The sequence below is a fragment of the Triplophysa rosa genome, linkage group LG22 (genome assembly GCF_024868665.1).
Source record: "Triplophysa rosa linkage group LG22, Trosa_1v2, whole genome shotgun sequence".
In the NCBI taxonomy this organism is placed as follows: domain Eukaryota; kingdom Metazoa; phylum Chordata; class Actinopteri; order Cypriniformes; family Nemacheilidae; genus Triplophysa; species Triplophysa rosa.
This window is the reverse complement of record NC_079911.1, coordinates 7,726,404-7,743,678: the sequence shown is the minus strand read 5'-3', so window position 1 is coordinate 7,743,678 and position 17,275 is coordinate 7,726,404. Positions and strand designations below refer to the sequence as shown.

Here is a 17,275-nt window from a genome sequence, read left to right as displayed (position 1 = left end):
CAACTTCAACCCTGTTCCACAAGTTATTGTAAAAAATATAGGAAAAATGATTATGAATAATTTGAAACCAACAACTGCTCATAAATAGCTAGCACTTACTGAGTCAGATATTAATTGTGCATAAATGTGCAACCGTTACCCTTTTATTTACCCCATTAATATGTCTATTTAAAGGAGTAGTTCACTTCAAAATAAGCCCCCATTGACTTGCATAGTCATTGTTATTCCTATGGAAAGTCAAAGGGGGCTTATTTTAAAGTGAACTACTCCTTTAAGTATGATATTTACCGAAAACTACAAACTCACAGAAATCAGGGCATTTAGTAATGTACTGTACTAAATGTACTGTATTTAGACCCACATCACAGTAACAGGGTTGACAAAAACTGCAAAACCTATAAAAACTAAAAAGATAATGAAACAGCTTATATAACATTTAATGTAGGTTGACTGCTAACGTTTTCCTAATGTTTTTCCCCTCCTGTGCACCGTATTTGTGGAAATTGCCAGCACTGCACCGGACATGATGCTAATGTTACAGAATAGACAGAAAGTGGGACAGAGTGATGAATAAAGTTTAAATGAGGATAGAAAAAGAGAGAAAGGAATGGAGAGCCTGGCGGAGCTCTAAACTGAAAGGTGGTGAAACTCGTCTGCTGACACCTTCATGAATAGTGAAACGGAGGTAAAGGATGATAGCGCGTGCTCTACGCATCCGCCATGGTTTCCGATTGCTTTAGAGATGCTCCCTGTTCAATATTAGCTTACACGCACTTACAGCGTCAGCCGAGGACTTCAAAGTTGCCTCGCTGCTTTGATACTGCTGCTGAGAGATAGCCCCACAACTTCAATTACAGAAGCATTACCTTCACGAACATGTGAACCTCTCGCAGGTGCCTGCTTTCTGTGTACCATTCCGCATTGTGTTGGAGTGGAAAGTGGACGTGTGATATGTGTTTTACAACCCAACCATATCGAACTAGCATCTCTGGCGGTGATGGAAAAAAGGCACAGTGAAGAAACGACAAACTTAGACGATTTCTGGTTAATAACCCTTTTGCCTTTTGGGTATCTCAAGAAAATCAGTCACCGCAAAAGTGTGACATTTACAGGGCACTTACTGCCGCTTTTAGATGCCCCATAAATATCGAAAGTGAGACTGATGTGGAAACAGCATAGTGTCTTACTTAGAGCTGGATTAACCTTATCATTGAAGAAGAACAGATATTTGCACATCGAAAAGAGCCATACTCAACATCTAACGTCCCTGAAATAGAAAAGTGCAAATGGATTTACCCATTCAGACTCCTTGAATAAATCATTAGCGGTGTCTACCCTGGGCTACAGGTGTCAAACAATTCAGAGCTCAGACCGTTAAGACCGTTGATGAAAAACATACATCCAAGACAGTGAGACGTTATTATGGGTCTCTAGACGTGTGACTTACTGATGAATGGCTTGAAGGAACTTGCGCTGATGTTTCCTGACTTTAGAATGGTCCATCTTCCTCACCAGCTTTGTGTTTTTATAAATAAGCCACGTCTCCCTGAGTACATTAGCAGCTGTGTTTTTCACCTGTGGGAGTGTTAGCATAGCGTTAGCATTGTTTCTGTTGATGTCCACTGGTCCTCGTTCTTTCAATGTGGCTTGTAATTGTGATCAAGGAAATGTAACTGTAAAGGACTCTCCATAAGTCGCTTTGGATAAAAGCGTCTGCTAAATGATTAAATGTAAATGTAAAGTATTTTTGACATTAATTTATATTGCTTTTTACACAATTTTTTATGAAATGTGTATGTGGGTCCACAAACACTGGTTGAGTAACAAAAACATGTTGGTCTAAAGCCATATTATAATATACATGCTGGATGTGTTTGAGAAAAGTTTAGTCTTTCACATTCAACCACAAATTCACGTTTGCCTCCATTCTATGTAAAGAGCACTTTTTATAATCCAATAAATGACATTTTCTCTTGAAAATGCATAAATGCGTCACATAAAAAAAGTAGAATGGTGATTGTGAGTGTTGTGTTATGTTAAAATTTAAGCATAACATCTGATTGGCAGAAATGTTTCCGTAAAATCTGGAAGACCACATTCAAAAAATAGGACCCATGACATTTTTGAGTATTTCTATCATTTCTGACTAGTGAAAGTTATAGTGTCTTTTATAGAGTATATTCTTTCTTTAATTACAGGGATAGTTCCCCCCAAAATAAAAGTTCTTTCATCATTTATTCACCCTCACATCATTACAAACCAGACTTTCTTTCTTCTGCAGAACACAAAATACGATATTTTGAAGAACGTCGGTAACCAAACAACACTGGTCCCCATTGACTTTCATTGTACGTACACAAAGACACATTTCTCAAAATATCTTCTTTTGTGTTCCACAGAACAAAGAGTCATAAACCGGTTTTAAAATGACATTAGAGTGAATAAATGATGACAGAATTTGCTTTTTGGGGTGAACTATATAACAAATGCACTCGACTTATGCACTCAAGTGTAAACTTACTTTCCACTTTGCATAAAATAAATTTCATTTCCACGCTTCTACAGGGATTAAGAAAAACTGTGACTGAACGGCGCCGCGAGGTGCGGGCTCACGAGTTCAAACGTACCCTTTTTGTCAGCTGGGTGTCCATCATAAAGTTATGTACATGTTTTTCGGCTTTGGTTAATTCCAGTTTTTTTGCGACCACAGCAACCACCAAAGCAGTGCATCCGGCACCCTGACAAAACAAACAAACAAAACCCATTTACAATCAGCGTACAGCTTGAAACAAACCAAATGTGACATTGAGATAAACTTACCATAATGCCGGTGAGGAGACACACCCCTTTCCCACAGTATGTATTGGGGACCATATCCCCATATCCAATGGTTAGAAAAGTTATTGAGATCAACCACATGGCTCCAAGAAAATTGCTGGTTACATCCATGTTGTCATGGTATCTAACAATTGAAAGCAGTGAAAGGACATAACGAGTAAACAGTACAGAATCTACAATAATGCAGACTATACATTCACCATCTATCACTATATTGTGTAGTTCTCTTGCATTATACATTTAAGTAGTTTACTCTTTACTGGTAGTCTGAGACTATGTTGTTGTTGTAAGCTAATACGTAATTGGTTGTTTGAGGAATCTAGCTGACTTGAGTCACTTAGTTTCCAAGTCTATTTAACTGCTGTTTAAAAGGTCAGCCAGTGCACACAATGGGCCTCCAGGACTGCAAAAGGAGAGATTTGATACTCTGAAAGGTTTACCGGGTTAAAGAAAGAGTATCTTTTTCCCTATAATGACGTGTTAGTAGTTAGGTCTCATTTTCTACAAAAACACAAATATTATCCAAAAATTCAAATTCTTTCATCTTTTACAGTATTTACTCTCATGTCATTCCAAACCTGTATGACTTTCTTTCTTCTGAAGAACACAAAAGAACATATTTTGAAGAACGTTGATACCCAAACAACATTGACCCCCATTGACTTCCATTGTATATGGACACAAAACCACCGAGACATTTCTCAAAGGATCTTCTTTTGCGTTTCACTATATAGAGATTTTAAAATGACATGAGGGTGAATTAATGACAACAGAATTCTTTTATATCTTTAAACAGTGGCCCCAACAAGTTTTTTGCTTAAAAAATGACTAAATAACAGGCCTTCGATAATATGATACTACATTTCAAACAATGTGATTTTTTCAAATGATCTTAAAACTAGATTCACTTTTGCAATTGCATTTACTTTACGGCTCCTTGCTGAATTTAAACACGTGTCTGAATGTGTTCGGCTGAAGAAGGGAAGGCATACGGTATACACCTAGATGGCAGGAGGGTGAGTAAATTATGGGGTACATTTCATTTTTGGGTGAACTATACCTTTAAATTTGACACCCTGAAATTGTTTGAAACACTTTATGTCGACATCATGAGCAGTCCACTACATGGCCAAAAGAATGTCAAAACCCCCTTTCAAATGAAATCACCACCCCTTCATAAATTAATTTCAAGTTTACGAATCTGATTTACACCAGAGCTGTGTATTAAGGCCAGGTTTTATGTCAACACTGCAGGGCCTATTGACTCGACTGTAAAACTGCTAATTGATTTTGGGCTCGTGGCTTGAGGTCCAAGGCTATAGGCCCGGATGATAAGAAGTTGACAGGTCTGACCCAACAGTAGACACATTTGGGATGAACTGGAATGTTGACTTGTTTGACAGGGAGGAAATCTCTGCAGCCATGTTCCAACAGCTAATGGAAAGCTTTCACAGGACTCTATATTGATTCCTGTCTGTGGCTTTTAAATTAAAATGTTCAACAACCACATATGGGTCTGGGTGACCACTTACTTTTGCCAGTATGGAGTATCTCTATCATTTAAAACCGTACAAACGTATTTTTGTGAAATGGTAGGTTAGAAAGTGTGCCTATGCTATTTTTAATAAATATCTGGAGGGGTGTGAGCTAACAGTATTATATAATCTGAGCATTATTTTATTGCAATTTTTTTGTTAAATCAAACCTGCTATTTATATTTTATAATTCATTTTTAATGGCCTTTGTTCCTTTACCTAAAATGATTTTTTTTTACTTTATAATACTACATTTTTTAAAATCTAAAGTATCTATATGCTATATTTAAAAACTCCTAAACATGTGCAAACATCATGCATTTAAAATGAACTTTTACCCATAAACATAAAACAAAAAACTAATTGATGACTCATCCTGCACTCTCCACAGCTTTTTGTCCAATCAAATGCTAGTTGTAATGACTAGCCCTCCCATTAAAGTGATAGTTCACCCAAAAATGTAAATTCTGTCATCATTTACTCACCCTCTTGTCATTTAAAATCTTTATGACTTTCTTTCTTCCGCAGAACACAAAAGGAAATATTTTGAAGAATTTTGTTAACTGGCCCCCAGAGCAGTTCGGTTAACAACTTTCTTCAAAATATCTGTTTAGCGGAAGAAAGTCAGTCATAAAGGTTTGAAATGATAAGAGGGTGAGTAAATGATGACAAAATTTTCATCTTTACTTGCAACCAATTAGCAAATCATGACATAACTGCATTCTATTCATTAAAAAAATCTGCTCTTTGGCGTTCTTGTCACGCTTTCTTCAAAGAAAAAACACCAGCACAAGAAAGAAAACTGCATCGTCAAAAGATTTCAACTTCTATCAATCAACAAAGCGTGCCACCTTTCGCACGCCCTCACAGTCCAGGCGGCGATGATCCACAGGGAGATGGTGAACACCAGCAGTACTGTGCCCGGGCAGATAGTCATAAGGGTTTTCATGACAAAGCGTGTGTTGAAGTTTATCTTGTTGAGGGCACCGATACTGCGAGATGAAGCATCGGTAAAGAGTTTGCTATGCAGCAACATGACCCGAGCAATGAGGTACAAACGAAGAAACATGGGAATAGACAGGATGATATCCACATCAGCGTCCGTCTTGGATGGCGCGTAGGAAAAGGCCAGGCGCGCTGTCCACGTGAAGGTGTAGTTGCCCGGGATGGGGTGTATGGCGCACACCAGGATCTCCAGGCATATGAAGAAGATGCGCTCGTAGGTCATGGCTATCCTCCAATCATCTGCGCCGTTGTCCACCATAAATAACTATTCAGAGAAAATGAAAAAACAAAGAATGAGTATGAGTGGAAAAACTCCCGTTCTTACAAAATACAAAAAAATTGAACACAAAACACTTCAAATACCTCAATGCTTAAGCCTTTACTTGAAGAAAACTGTATAAGGCCGTGTTCACACTTGACTTCTTTTTTGAAGCTGTTAGTGTGTTTTACATTATAATCCTATGGAGTAAACCGTGTTTTCAAAAAAAGTCCTGAGCACTTTTTTTAAACACCAGTGCCAGCGTCTTTTTCTGCAGCTCAGAGTGTCTTTTGAGGTTGAAAAAAGTTCAACTTTTCTGGAAAAATGCTCTACGTCAAGCACCTTTTCACAGCTAACCAATGACAGGGACCTGTCGTTTCCATAACAACATGTGAGGAACGTGATTGGTCGAGAAGGCTCAAGCTCGAAAAAATAAAATGGCGGCCAAAACGCCCGTTGGAGCATAGTTTTGGATAAATGTAGAATTTTCACTTTCAATAACTTCTAATTGCATTTCTAGCGAGAAATTAGTATTGTAGTTTTGAAATATGTGACTGGTTATTGCAAAGACGCTCTCTGTTTATAATTCAAATAGCCTATGAAGACTGTCTCTCTAAGATGCCTTCGTGCACAAATGCTATCTTTGAACATTGCCGGCTGCTATTTGAAACCGCTGCGAGCTTTTTTTTAACTAAAAAAGTGCCATTGTCAACTTTATCTTGTCAAAAAAGAAGTCAATTGTGAACACGGCCTTAGACAACATTTATTTTTGTTTTGAATTGAAATTATGAAAATCTTTTCCTTTAAAACAATAATGAATCTAAACAAAAAGTAAAATTAGCACAAAAAAATCTAAAATAAAAAAATGTGAAAATTGTACACACTATGGGTCACGTGTATCAATTTTACCGTCGATAAATTTGTATCCTTTTAAACACGGAACTGAAACACAAGACACAATTTAAGATTGAAACTCAAATGTAAACATTCATGACAGAATGGCTTTGTAATGAATGTACTGTATATGCTCTATTGAAGACCATTTGTTAGTTGACAAATTATACCACTTTATTTTCCAAAAGTCTACAATGCTTAAAAACAGTTAAACAAATGTTGCCAATGGAGTAAGAAAAATAAACAGAATTTTAAGTTATAATTTTGCTACTTGAGTAAATCTTGCTTGAAGTATGTTCAGACATTTCTGCTGGAAAACAAAGCAAAGATACTAATTAACAAAATGTTTTGGGATGTTTGCGACATCTCCGAGGCCATAGATGTGATGAAGCGCCACCTGCATCTCATTCTCTGCACCTCAGCTTAGCAGACTCGTGCCAAACACAGACAGTTTTCTCCCTATGACCGGCGGGCTCAGGAGCCGCATTGCTTTCTTCATGTCCTAATTCACAGTAATGTTCTCTCTTGCCTCTCCTGCTCAATTTCATAAATATTTCCCTCAAGTACAGATCTTATGCTACATCTGTTTCACTCAATAACAGAGACCAAGACTGCCCGCTAACTTTTACAGTGGCTTTGGTTTGAAAACTATTTTTGCTATTTATTAAATCCATAGGAAATTTTAACAATAAAACATAACATTTGTGCATTGTGTATGTATCATGAATTAAAAATGACCTTACATTTTTTTAAACACAGAATAATTAATTTTGATGAATGGTGATTTTTACTGGTAATAAACAATTGGTCATTGTTATTATTTACAATATATAACAGTTTTTATTAATTGAAATAATATATGTAAACGTTAACATTGACCAAGACGATTAATAAATCTTATTAAAGTGTCATTATCAGTTCATCTTAACTGTTGTGGTAGCTAAATATTGTAAAGTGTTACCAAATTCTTTAATAAAGAGTTCTTAATCTCGAACCAAATCAACATTATTAAATTTGAAGCAAACAGTATATGAAAATCCCAAAAAAAGAAAATAAGGTTGCATTTGTTAACATCAGTAAATGCATTAGCTAACATGACCTAACAATGAACAATATAGTTTTTCAGTATTAATCTTTTTTAATGTTAGTTAATGTCAATACAATTGTTCATGTTAGTTCAGGTTGCATTAACTAATGTTGCATGATGTTAAATATTCAAAAAAATGTTTCAGTAAATGTTAAAATTAACATGAAGTAAGATTTTTAAGTGATGTAGAATTGTTCATTGTTAGTTCATGTTAGCCAATGCATTAACCCCAAAGTGATGTTGGGGACAAATGTGGGCAAAATGATTTAGTTTTTTCAAATAATTTTTTTTTCTCTAAATCTCTAAATCGGTACAAAACTCGGCCACTTTCCCTACGTTTTCCACCTTAGCACACACAAAAAAGTTGGACTTTATTCGACAATGTAAAGTTGGTGAAAATAAAAAACTCCTTAATGAGCTGTTAAGGCCCATTTGTGGGCACCCATAAGAAATGATTGGGTACAAGAATTCACAGCAATTTTTTTATTTGTCCAAAAAACATACAACAAAACCCACATAATGCAGATAATTCATACACATATATAAATGAGTGAGCCTATAGAACATCCTCAGTGTGGCCGGCACTCACATACATACACGTACACACAAACACGCACACACACCCATAAACATACAAGTGAATAAGCCAATAACAGAGTAATTTTTTTCAGAATTATGAAAATAAAAATAAAAACTGACATTCACACATATGTCTGGTTTACTATCCCCGTGGGGACAGTCCATAGGCGTAATGAGTTGTATACTGTACAAACTGTATATTCTATCCCCTAACCCTATCCCTAAACCTAAAGATCATAGAACACTTTTTGCATTTTTAGATTTTTAAAAAATATTGTTCTGTACAATTTATTAGCTTTTTTGCCCATGGGGACCTCAATTTTGGTCCCCACGGTGACACGAGTCCCCATGTGTTGGTGTGCATTCAGGTTTAGGTCCCCACCGGGATATACAAACATGAACACACACACACACACTGTCACGGTCGGAGATGGCAGAACCCAAGCGCAGGCAGTGGTACATGTCATAACTTAACTTTATTAAAAACAAAACAAAAGACCCACAATGGGGAGAAAAACAAGAACAGTACAAATATAAACTGAAACAAAAAACTTCCCACGAGGGGCAAAAACAAGAGAACAGGATAACTTAACTTAATTTCCACAAATTTAGACTGACAAGAAATACAAGGCATCAGGATAAGGTAAGAATCTCAAACATGGCACGGTACTAACCAAAGCAAACGCATGGCAGGGTAACAAGCAAAACGAAACAGCACAGGACAAGAAACACAAGGGCATTAAATATGGGAACTAACAAGAGAAGATAACAATGGGCAGGTGTGGGTAGTGAAACAACGGTGGGAAGCTAAACGAGGGGGGTCAAGAGACGAGACCGGAGAGAGCACATGGCATGCCAAAACAAACAATGTCATGTCTCTCTCCACACTAAACACGTGGGTACTGTCATGACCCTGCCACAAGACTAGAAAAGCAAGGCAAGGTGATGCAGGATCATGACACACACACACTTCAATGTGAGATCAAAGTCCCACTGCAAGATTTGCTACTGCTACCCTGTGACAGTGAAGCTTTCAATTCATTCTGTAGCAGAACAATGGCAAAGAGTTTAATATAGCAGAGACTCTCCCACTTTCTCTCTTTCTTATGGAATGCATCAAATTAGTTTGTAAGTATATTTTGGCATCTTTGCACTGTTTTACCAACCTACATTGGTTTTAAATTTTAACTTGTGATAAAATCTAGAACTTAAAATGTTATGTTTGTTACAACATTAGTTTATAGTTTTTTCAGCCATTAAAATTACATGTACATGCTATTTTGATTCCATCAGGTCAAAAGTGAGGGGAATTTCGAGGGTTTTCGCTGTGTTTTAATAAGAGGAATGTTTTTATGTGAAAAAAACATACAAATACAAAAAACATAAAAAATGGTTATTTTACAGTAAGTAAAATGAGTAAATGAGGTAAATAAGTTTAAACAAACAAAAAAGACAGTGTTATGACATTTATGTAGAATATCAATGGAATCACAAAGCGCCCAAATTTGTCCACTAACAGCAAATTAGTGCAGTTGTAATTAATTGTGAAGTGATATTATGAAGCGTTACCGTAATTTTTCATGAACAAATGAACAGCTTGTCCCATGAAGCATTATAAATAAGAAAACACAATATAATAAACTCAATATAAGTCAAACTATAGGGATAATTGTAGGATAATCTCTCTTATTGGCAGAACACGCTTCAGAATTATAGGTAATGTAGTTTTTTTCCCAGGAACTAGGCACCATAGACACTGTTTTTTTTAATCCAGACTAAATCACACTGGCTTCTACAGAAGTATATATCATCTCATGCTTAGGGTAGATCTGTCTAGACGTGTATACTGTATATGTTATCGACGAGATTTTATCTTCTGAAACACGACTTTTGCAAATCCCTGCACACCTCAACGCTCTGTGCCAATCAACTGCGGTTCCTACCAGCACATTCAATCAGCTCAAGGTCTACTCGGCTGCCACCATCAGGGAGAGATATTTCACCCGAGCAGTGCAGTCAGCACAATTCAAAGGCTTCTTGCTGACAGACTTTATCCAACGTGACTGTGGCTATCTGATATGAGAAAGAGTCACAAATGATAAACCCCTGATGCAATATGTGCAAATGGGTCTCCTGCCGTCGTATAACACCAGGCTATTTCACACAGTAATAGGTTTATGTGGAGCACAAGAGAGTTATTTTCTAATATGAGTCTTGCTTGGGGCTTCTAAAGCTTGTTTTATAGGATTCTCGCTCGCATAATGGTGGCACTCAAAAAATCATTTTCATAATTATTTTGCTTTGTTTAGTAGAGAATATATTTTACAGTATTTCTCCTACTCCATTAGTAGTTTCTTTAAGGTCTAGTGTGCAATATTTTGGAGGATCTATTGACAGAAATGCAATATAATCTACATAACTATGTCTTCAGTGTTGTATAGACCTTACATAATGAAGCGTTACGTTTTACTTACCTTAGAATGAGCTATTTTTCTAAATGCATACACCGCGGGTCCCTTTACATGGAACTCTCCATGTTAAATACGTTATCTCCTTTGCAAAGAAGCGAAAACATGACAGCATCTTAGTCCTGTGTCAGCTGCCGCAATACTTCGAAAGGGAGGGGCGGAGTGAGCCGTTGGTTGCAATTCACAACCTCACCACTAGATGCGGCAAAATTTCATACACTGGACCTTTAAACCATAAACCTCACTAAATTCTGGTAGATTTTTTGAGATTTTGGTAGATCCTCCTTAACCAAAATGTTAAAATGCTCTCTCATTTGTAAGTTGCTTTGGATAAAAGTGTGTGCTAAATAAATAAATGTAAATGTGATATCCACTTAAAATGGCAATTTGCCATGGTTGTGAATAACACTAATGGATAGCACAAAGGAAATATATTATTTTAAGAATGTTTAGATATCTCTCTATCAAGGTCCAAGGATAAAAGGGGCCAGATTATTAAATACATTAAAATGACATTTTACAATAAACAATGAAACCTGACGGAAGACAATCTTAAAATATATAAACAGACACAATGTTAAGATACCTTCATTTCCCCTGAATTTCTAATCCCCGTTGTCCTCATTAAGAAAAAAATATGCTCTCCTTCTAGAAATTAAATGAGCTCAACAAACCACATCATATTTTCAGGGATATTAAATAAAAATAAGATTTGCAAAAAATTCAGATTTGCAAAAATTGCCACCATGATGCTGTCCTGGGGTGCATTTCCCGAACAACAACATAACTCGCTGGTTGACCACCATAGCACGATGCATCATTGGGGAATTAAACGATGTAGTTACGACTGTTTCCTGAAACCGCAGTAACTCTGTCACGGATAAAATGTTTGAACCAAGTTGGTTCAGCAATCTAGTTGATGACGCCATACAGGTGGTGGAGTAATGACGTCTACTAATAAATACGTTCAGACTGAATTAATGTCAAATTCTTGCTGTAAATAACATACATTGCATTTAACGGCGACTTTAGTTATCCTATTTTTGTTATCTGTTGTTTTATTTCACGATATTTCATTCATTCATAAGTTTTCTCATACGTCACTCCGTCCAGGGATTCCCCAGGGTCATAATGCACGTAGGATCGTGCGCATGCGCACTTTAAAAAACAACACTTGTATTTTCTTAACAAACTAAAAGAAGTCAAATTAAATTTGTATGTATTTCGAATGCTGGATATAGAATGCACTGCATGTTGCTTGCTTAGTTTGCTCAAAGGCATGATGCCTGTAAATCTACATGCCATAATAATAAGGAACTTTGCTTCTAACCACAGCTCTAGACCTAGTTCAACCACGCAACTTTGTGATGCTGCTTGCGATTGATCGTTGGAACGATGGTTTCGGGAAACACTTGAATCGTTGAACTATTCTGGAACGACGAAACTTACGACCATAGTTGGTTAACGATGCTTTTGGGCAACGCACCCCTGGTTGGTTGCTAGGTGGCATTTTGTAATGTGTTTGTAAATGTGATTATAAACCACATCCCAAAATGTAAACACTGGTCCATTAGCATTAACGGTTCATTTTTTACTTAATTTTTTTATCATAGATAAATAATTAAATCCTCAAGATATTCATTTAACAGTTTGATTCGGTTATAATTGTCGTTTGTATTCTACAGTATATTGTATTCCATATGGTTATCGTCTGGCTGGTGGCTAGTAATATAACAACTTATTTGATATTTAATTTATATTTACTGTATATTAATACTTTATTATATATGAATTATATTAAATTCAATTTAAACTACTCAACAGTTACAGATTATTTGCGGAGGTCTACCGGAAGTTAAGTTTGGGCCACATAACGTTCGTTTATGTTGTTGCTGCTAAAACCATCCATAAGGGTGTTGCTATGTGGTTGCTAAGGAGCTCAGAGGGGATGTTGGTACGATGCTGTGCAGTTGCTAGGGAGTTTTCTGCAGTTTTACAAAGTCCTATCCGTACGGTGTGAGCAACAGGAACAGTGATGCTTGTTTGAACAAGTGCCACATAAAATGCTGAATCAATCCCACTGAAAATAAATTCTTCACACCTCAAAGCATTTAACAAGTGTTTCCCAAACCAAAACTCTTCAATAATGACAAAACAAACAGTGTTTTTGGTAGCGCCACGCCGGCACATGCACGCTTCAAAATCACAGAGCTTCAAAATATGACACTAATCCCTCACAGTCACTGCACGGTTTAAATCCAACGTAGCGACATAACACAAGATACTTCAAGATAATCAAACCTAATCGAGGTTGGACAGTCACATTTATTCCTGACAGAAATCGTAAAGAAGAGATGGAGATTTCTGAGCAGACAGGACACATCAAGTGCCTGAAAGGCCTACCAGTTGCCAGCGAAGCTGTAACATTAACCAGCCCGTCTGTTAGTCCAGGCCGTTGTTCGACTTTCCGTGCGAGTGTAACTTAGACAGCGAAACACAAGCTGCCTTTTCAGCCGGTGACAGACGCTATCTTATTCAAAGCTTAACAACAATAACAACAACCAACGGACGACACAGCCTGCACAAAGGACGATAACCGCGAAGCTTTAATTTTGTTTTATTTGAGCAAAACGCCGGCTGTCACAAAGGCACCGCTCCACAGCTCTGTGGCTTCGGAATGGAGCGATTAAACATTTAAAATGGGTTATGTAAGGAAGCCTACTTGGTAGGTAAAACCAATTATGGTAATGGACAACCTGCAATACAATACTCGAGGGTGCTTCACCTTCAAGTATCCAATATTCCAACTGAGAGCTCGAGCGGGTAGTTATGGAAAAATGCTGAATTTGACAACAGAGGGGAAGGTGCATGTGTAATGACCCGCTTACAACAGCTAAGGGTCGTACCAGATAACCCGAACAAGACTTGTGCGCCCGACTGCGGCAATTAACTCAACCAAATCGACCATTAACTAAAATGACATTACGAATTCCTAAAATGATTTTTAAGTCGTGTCTGATGAAGCATTGTGAAGAAGAGTATAAGCGTTCCAGTAAAGCAGGGGGGCGGATGTGTTTTTGTTAGCATAATTTTGTTTTCAAGTTTTGTTTTGGTTTTCTTGATTTTTTTTGTTTTATGTTCATTTTAGTCTCCTTTTTTACAATTTGGTTATGTGTTTTTATTATTTATTTAAAAAAAAATTATGCCGCTAACATAAATTTATTTAACTTAATTTTTAGGGGGGTTTTTTGTTAATAATTTTAGTGCCTTGCTCTAAACATACTTCAGTTAACTCCTGAGGCAACATTTCTAATTTTTTTGAAAAATATTTATTCAATAAATACTAATATAATTTTTCGTTTTAATAAATTGTTAATTAATCACAAATTGTTGTTATTTAATTGCAACCAAGTTAAAGTAGTCTTTGTGGCTGAGAAGCTTGTTTTACCTTGTGAGGTATGAAAAAATATGATTTATTATTTCATTTTATAATCTCTTATTTATTTTTTGGATTGCCAGTATTTTACCACGGTTTATCAGTAACATCCTCACTGTCACTAGATCTAAAGTCTACCGGGACAATAAAAATAACCTATTTAACACGCGTCCATCCCGAAGGCTCTGAGGTTTGTGTTTGCGTAGACATTTCCCCTTACATTGCCCTGACAGGGGCACGGACAAAAGGTCATCTGCCTGTGCAATCCGTCTGTCTGGTCGACAGCAGGGGTTGGTTACTGGTTTCAGAAGAGCTCAATATAGCTAATGGAGCATGGCTCAATATTTAATCTGTGTAATGTAGAGAATGAGAACATATATCTTGTCGCTAAGAAAAGGAATTGCTCAATCTCATTAAAGAAATAGGTAGAGAGGTTCAGCCCAATTACAAATTAATGCAATGGTTAATTTATGATATCAAAGTGTGCCCTAAGAGGCCACTTTGCTAAGTAAATCCTCAGTTGCAGGTCGCTTCTGGCTTTCAAGTTTCTTTGAGGAAGGACCCACGAGGTCTCCGAGCTGGCGTCTGTGTAATTGAACGCTGTCAGTAAACTATGACAGCTGTTGTATTATGTATGCCCGTAGCTTAAGTTAACCGCAACCTAATTTAACTTTCTTGTTTAGTGATTTACGTGAAACATTAACCTACAATTTAAGATTTATACAGTAACCCTGCTTAGTAAAAATGAATGCAACTTATTTTAGGTTAACTGCAACCTAATTTAACTCTATTATACGAGGATGTAAACAAACGTCTTACAGTAGGTTAAATTTTCACGAATAATCCTGAACTATCTATACTGTAACCCTGCTTAGAGAAAATGCGTGCTACTTGTTTGAAGTTTAATGTAAGTAGCGATTCAAATAAAACTGTAAATGTACTAAATATCTGTACTGTAACCCTGCCCAGTGAAAACTCAGGGGTCACTGGTTACGTGGATACGTGACACTACGTGACACTAGTCAGTCGTCTCAGGTTAGGGGAAGATGTCACAGGAAAACGCATCACACATCCCCCATTCTGCATCAGCGCCTCTCACGTGTGCCCATCAACTGCCTTATGGTGGATTCACACGGTATGCGACAGTTGCATTTGTCCAGTTCATTTTCAAAGGGAAACATGCGGTAAGCGGCAAAATGCGGTGCTCGTGCATCCAAAATCCTGCAACTTCGAACGGGCACGGCTCTTTGCGGAAGATACAAATATTTGATCTTTTTGTGAACGGCAGACACATAGGCTTAAAGGCGGCCGCCGCGTGGAAATTCGACCGCTCACCGCGTACCGTGTGAATCCACCATTAGTCACCAAATGTACGTGTATAAGAAATCCACATTCAAAACACATTTTTCCGTTAAAGCATTCACATCATTAATGTCCCTCAGAGATTTACAGCTCCTAAATATTACAGAGGGCGCGACTGGCTCATGAATATCCGCCACTATATTTCAACAGTGTGAAATGTAATAAAACTGCTCAGCCCTTTATGGTCACAGAGCCAGAGCTCTCAATGGCTTTTTTGGGGAGGACATTTGCATACATATGAAAAAGTTGCGGTTTTCGTGTGTACACGGATGTAAACGCATCCTGCTGTGACACGTCTAAATATAAAATTATTTCATTGAACAAAGTGCAAATGAGATTTGAAAGCTTCAGCGCAGGGGGGAGATTACGATAGAAAATCATTGGAGGTGTAAATCACCAACCAGTCGTTGGACATCCTGCAAAACATCTCGTTTTAAATTCCACAGAAGGTCATGTGGATTCGAAAAGACATTAGGATGAATAAATGTTGACAGAATTTCAATTTTTGCTGTTTTTTAAACATTGTTTCATGAGATCCGGCTATGACAACAGGATCGGCCGTGCATATTTTGTCATCCTGTCACCGAATGACATCCTGCACTCAATTTCATTTGATGAAAAACTGCCTTCTATCTTTTAACAAATGAACCAAACAAAGTTCAGATGCACTTTTTCAGTTCGGCATACTTTCATCTAAGTTAAAAGCAAAGGTCAACTCACTGTACTACAACCTGCACCGGGGGAGCTACACAAAGGCTACTAAAATGTTTTTTATATTTACAACAGGTCTCTTGGTTCGCTGTTATCGGATTGCATGCCTTCTCATACCTCTCCTGTATACCAGCACTACTTAATTATCTCCAGCTCAATAACCACACAGAGAAATACTCCCCGTGGCTCTCTGACATCTCCGCTGGATGGCTGTTTATCACCTGCAGTCTTGGCAAGATCGAGTACCTTTCCCTTCAGGCCAAATTCTTGCCCTTTCCATTTCTCCATCTTGGCTGAAGGTCTTTTTGGCTTTTTTTGGGGTCTCTTAGTGATTAAAAATATCCTGGACTTATAAAGGTTGGTCAGTCTGGTTCCACTGCAGAAATGTCTTGATAATGCGACTTCAGATATCATAATGTAAGAAAGCTTAATTGTTTTCATTCAGAGTAGGGCTTTCACAGTATCAGGTTTTCATTTCGCTGTATTATCACGATATCTGCATGTTTGTTGTAGTCAAATTCTTTTTAATTTTTCCTTATTTGGCCAACATATCACACTTAAAGGAGCAATGTGGAGATTTTAGCGGCATCTAGTGGCGAGGTTGTGAATTGCAGCTAACGGCTCACTCCACCCCTCTCACAGGACTAATGTGTCATTACGTTTTCGCTTCTTTGCCGAAGGCGATAACATATTTACGAAACGTGCTCTGTAGAGCAGTTTGTCCATTAGGGCTACTGTAGAAACAACATGACGAATTCCATGCAAGGGGACCCGCAGTGTATGTAGATAGAAATAGCTCATTCTAAGGTAATAAAAACATAACACTTCATTATTTTAGGTTTTTAAACACCTCTGAACACTTAGTTATGTATATTATATTGCAATTCTATCAATAGAACCTCCAAAAAATTCTCCCAAAATTTAAAGGGGTCATATGGCGCGAATACGTGTTTTTCTGTGTCTTTGGTGTGTTATAAGTTGCCCATGCATGTATTAGACACGTACAATTGCAAAAATTTAAGTTTCGGAACAAAAGATGAATTCTATCTAAAAGCGAATGCTCACCCAGACCTGCCTGAAACGCCTCGTGTAACCACACCC

General features: G+C 37.3%; 1 protein-coding gene across 2 annotated transcripts in view; it reads right to left on the bottom strand.

The window, feature by feature from the left end:
- The window catches only part of kcnn2 (potassium calcium-activated channel subfamily N member 2), a 39,536-nt gene that overhangs the window by 17,848 nt on the left and 4,413 nt on the right, over positions 1–17,275 (bottom strand). For both annotated transcript variants that reach the window (XM_057321817.1, XM_057321818.1), the window contains exons 3-6: positions 5,225–5,643; positions 2,821–2,962; positions 2,628–2,738; positions 1,448–1,575 (exon numbers count right to left, since the gene is read on the bottom strand). In XM_057321817.1, coding sequence (XP_057177800.1) covers positions 1,448–1,575; positions 2,628–2,738; positions 2,821–2,962; positions 5,225–5,643 — 800 coding nt within the window. The remainder of the gene's footprint in view (positions 1–1,447; positions 1,576–2,627; positions 2,739–2,820; positions 2,963–5,224; positions 5,644–17,275) is intronic.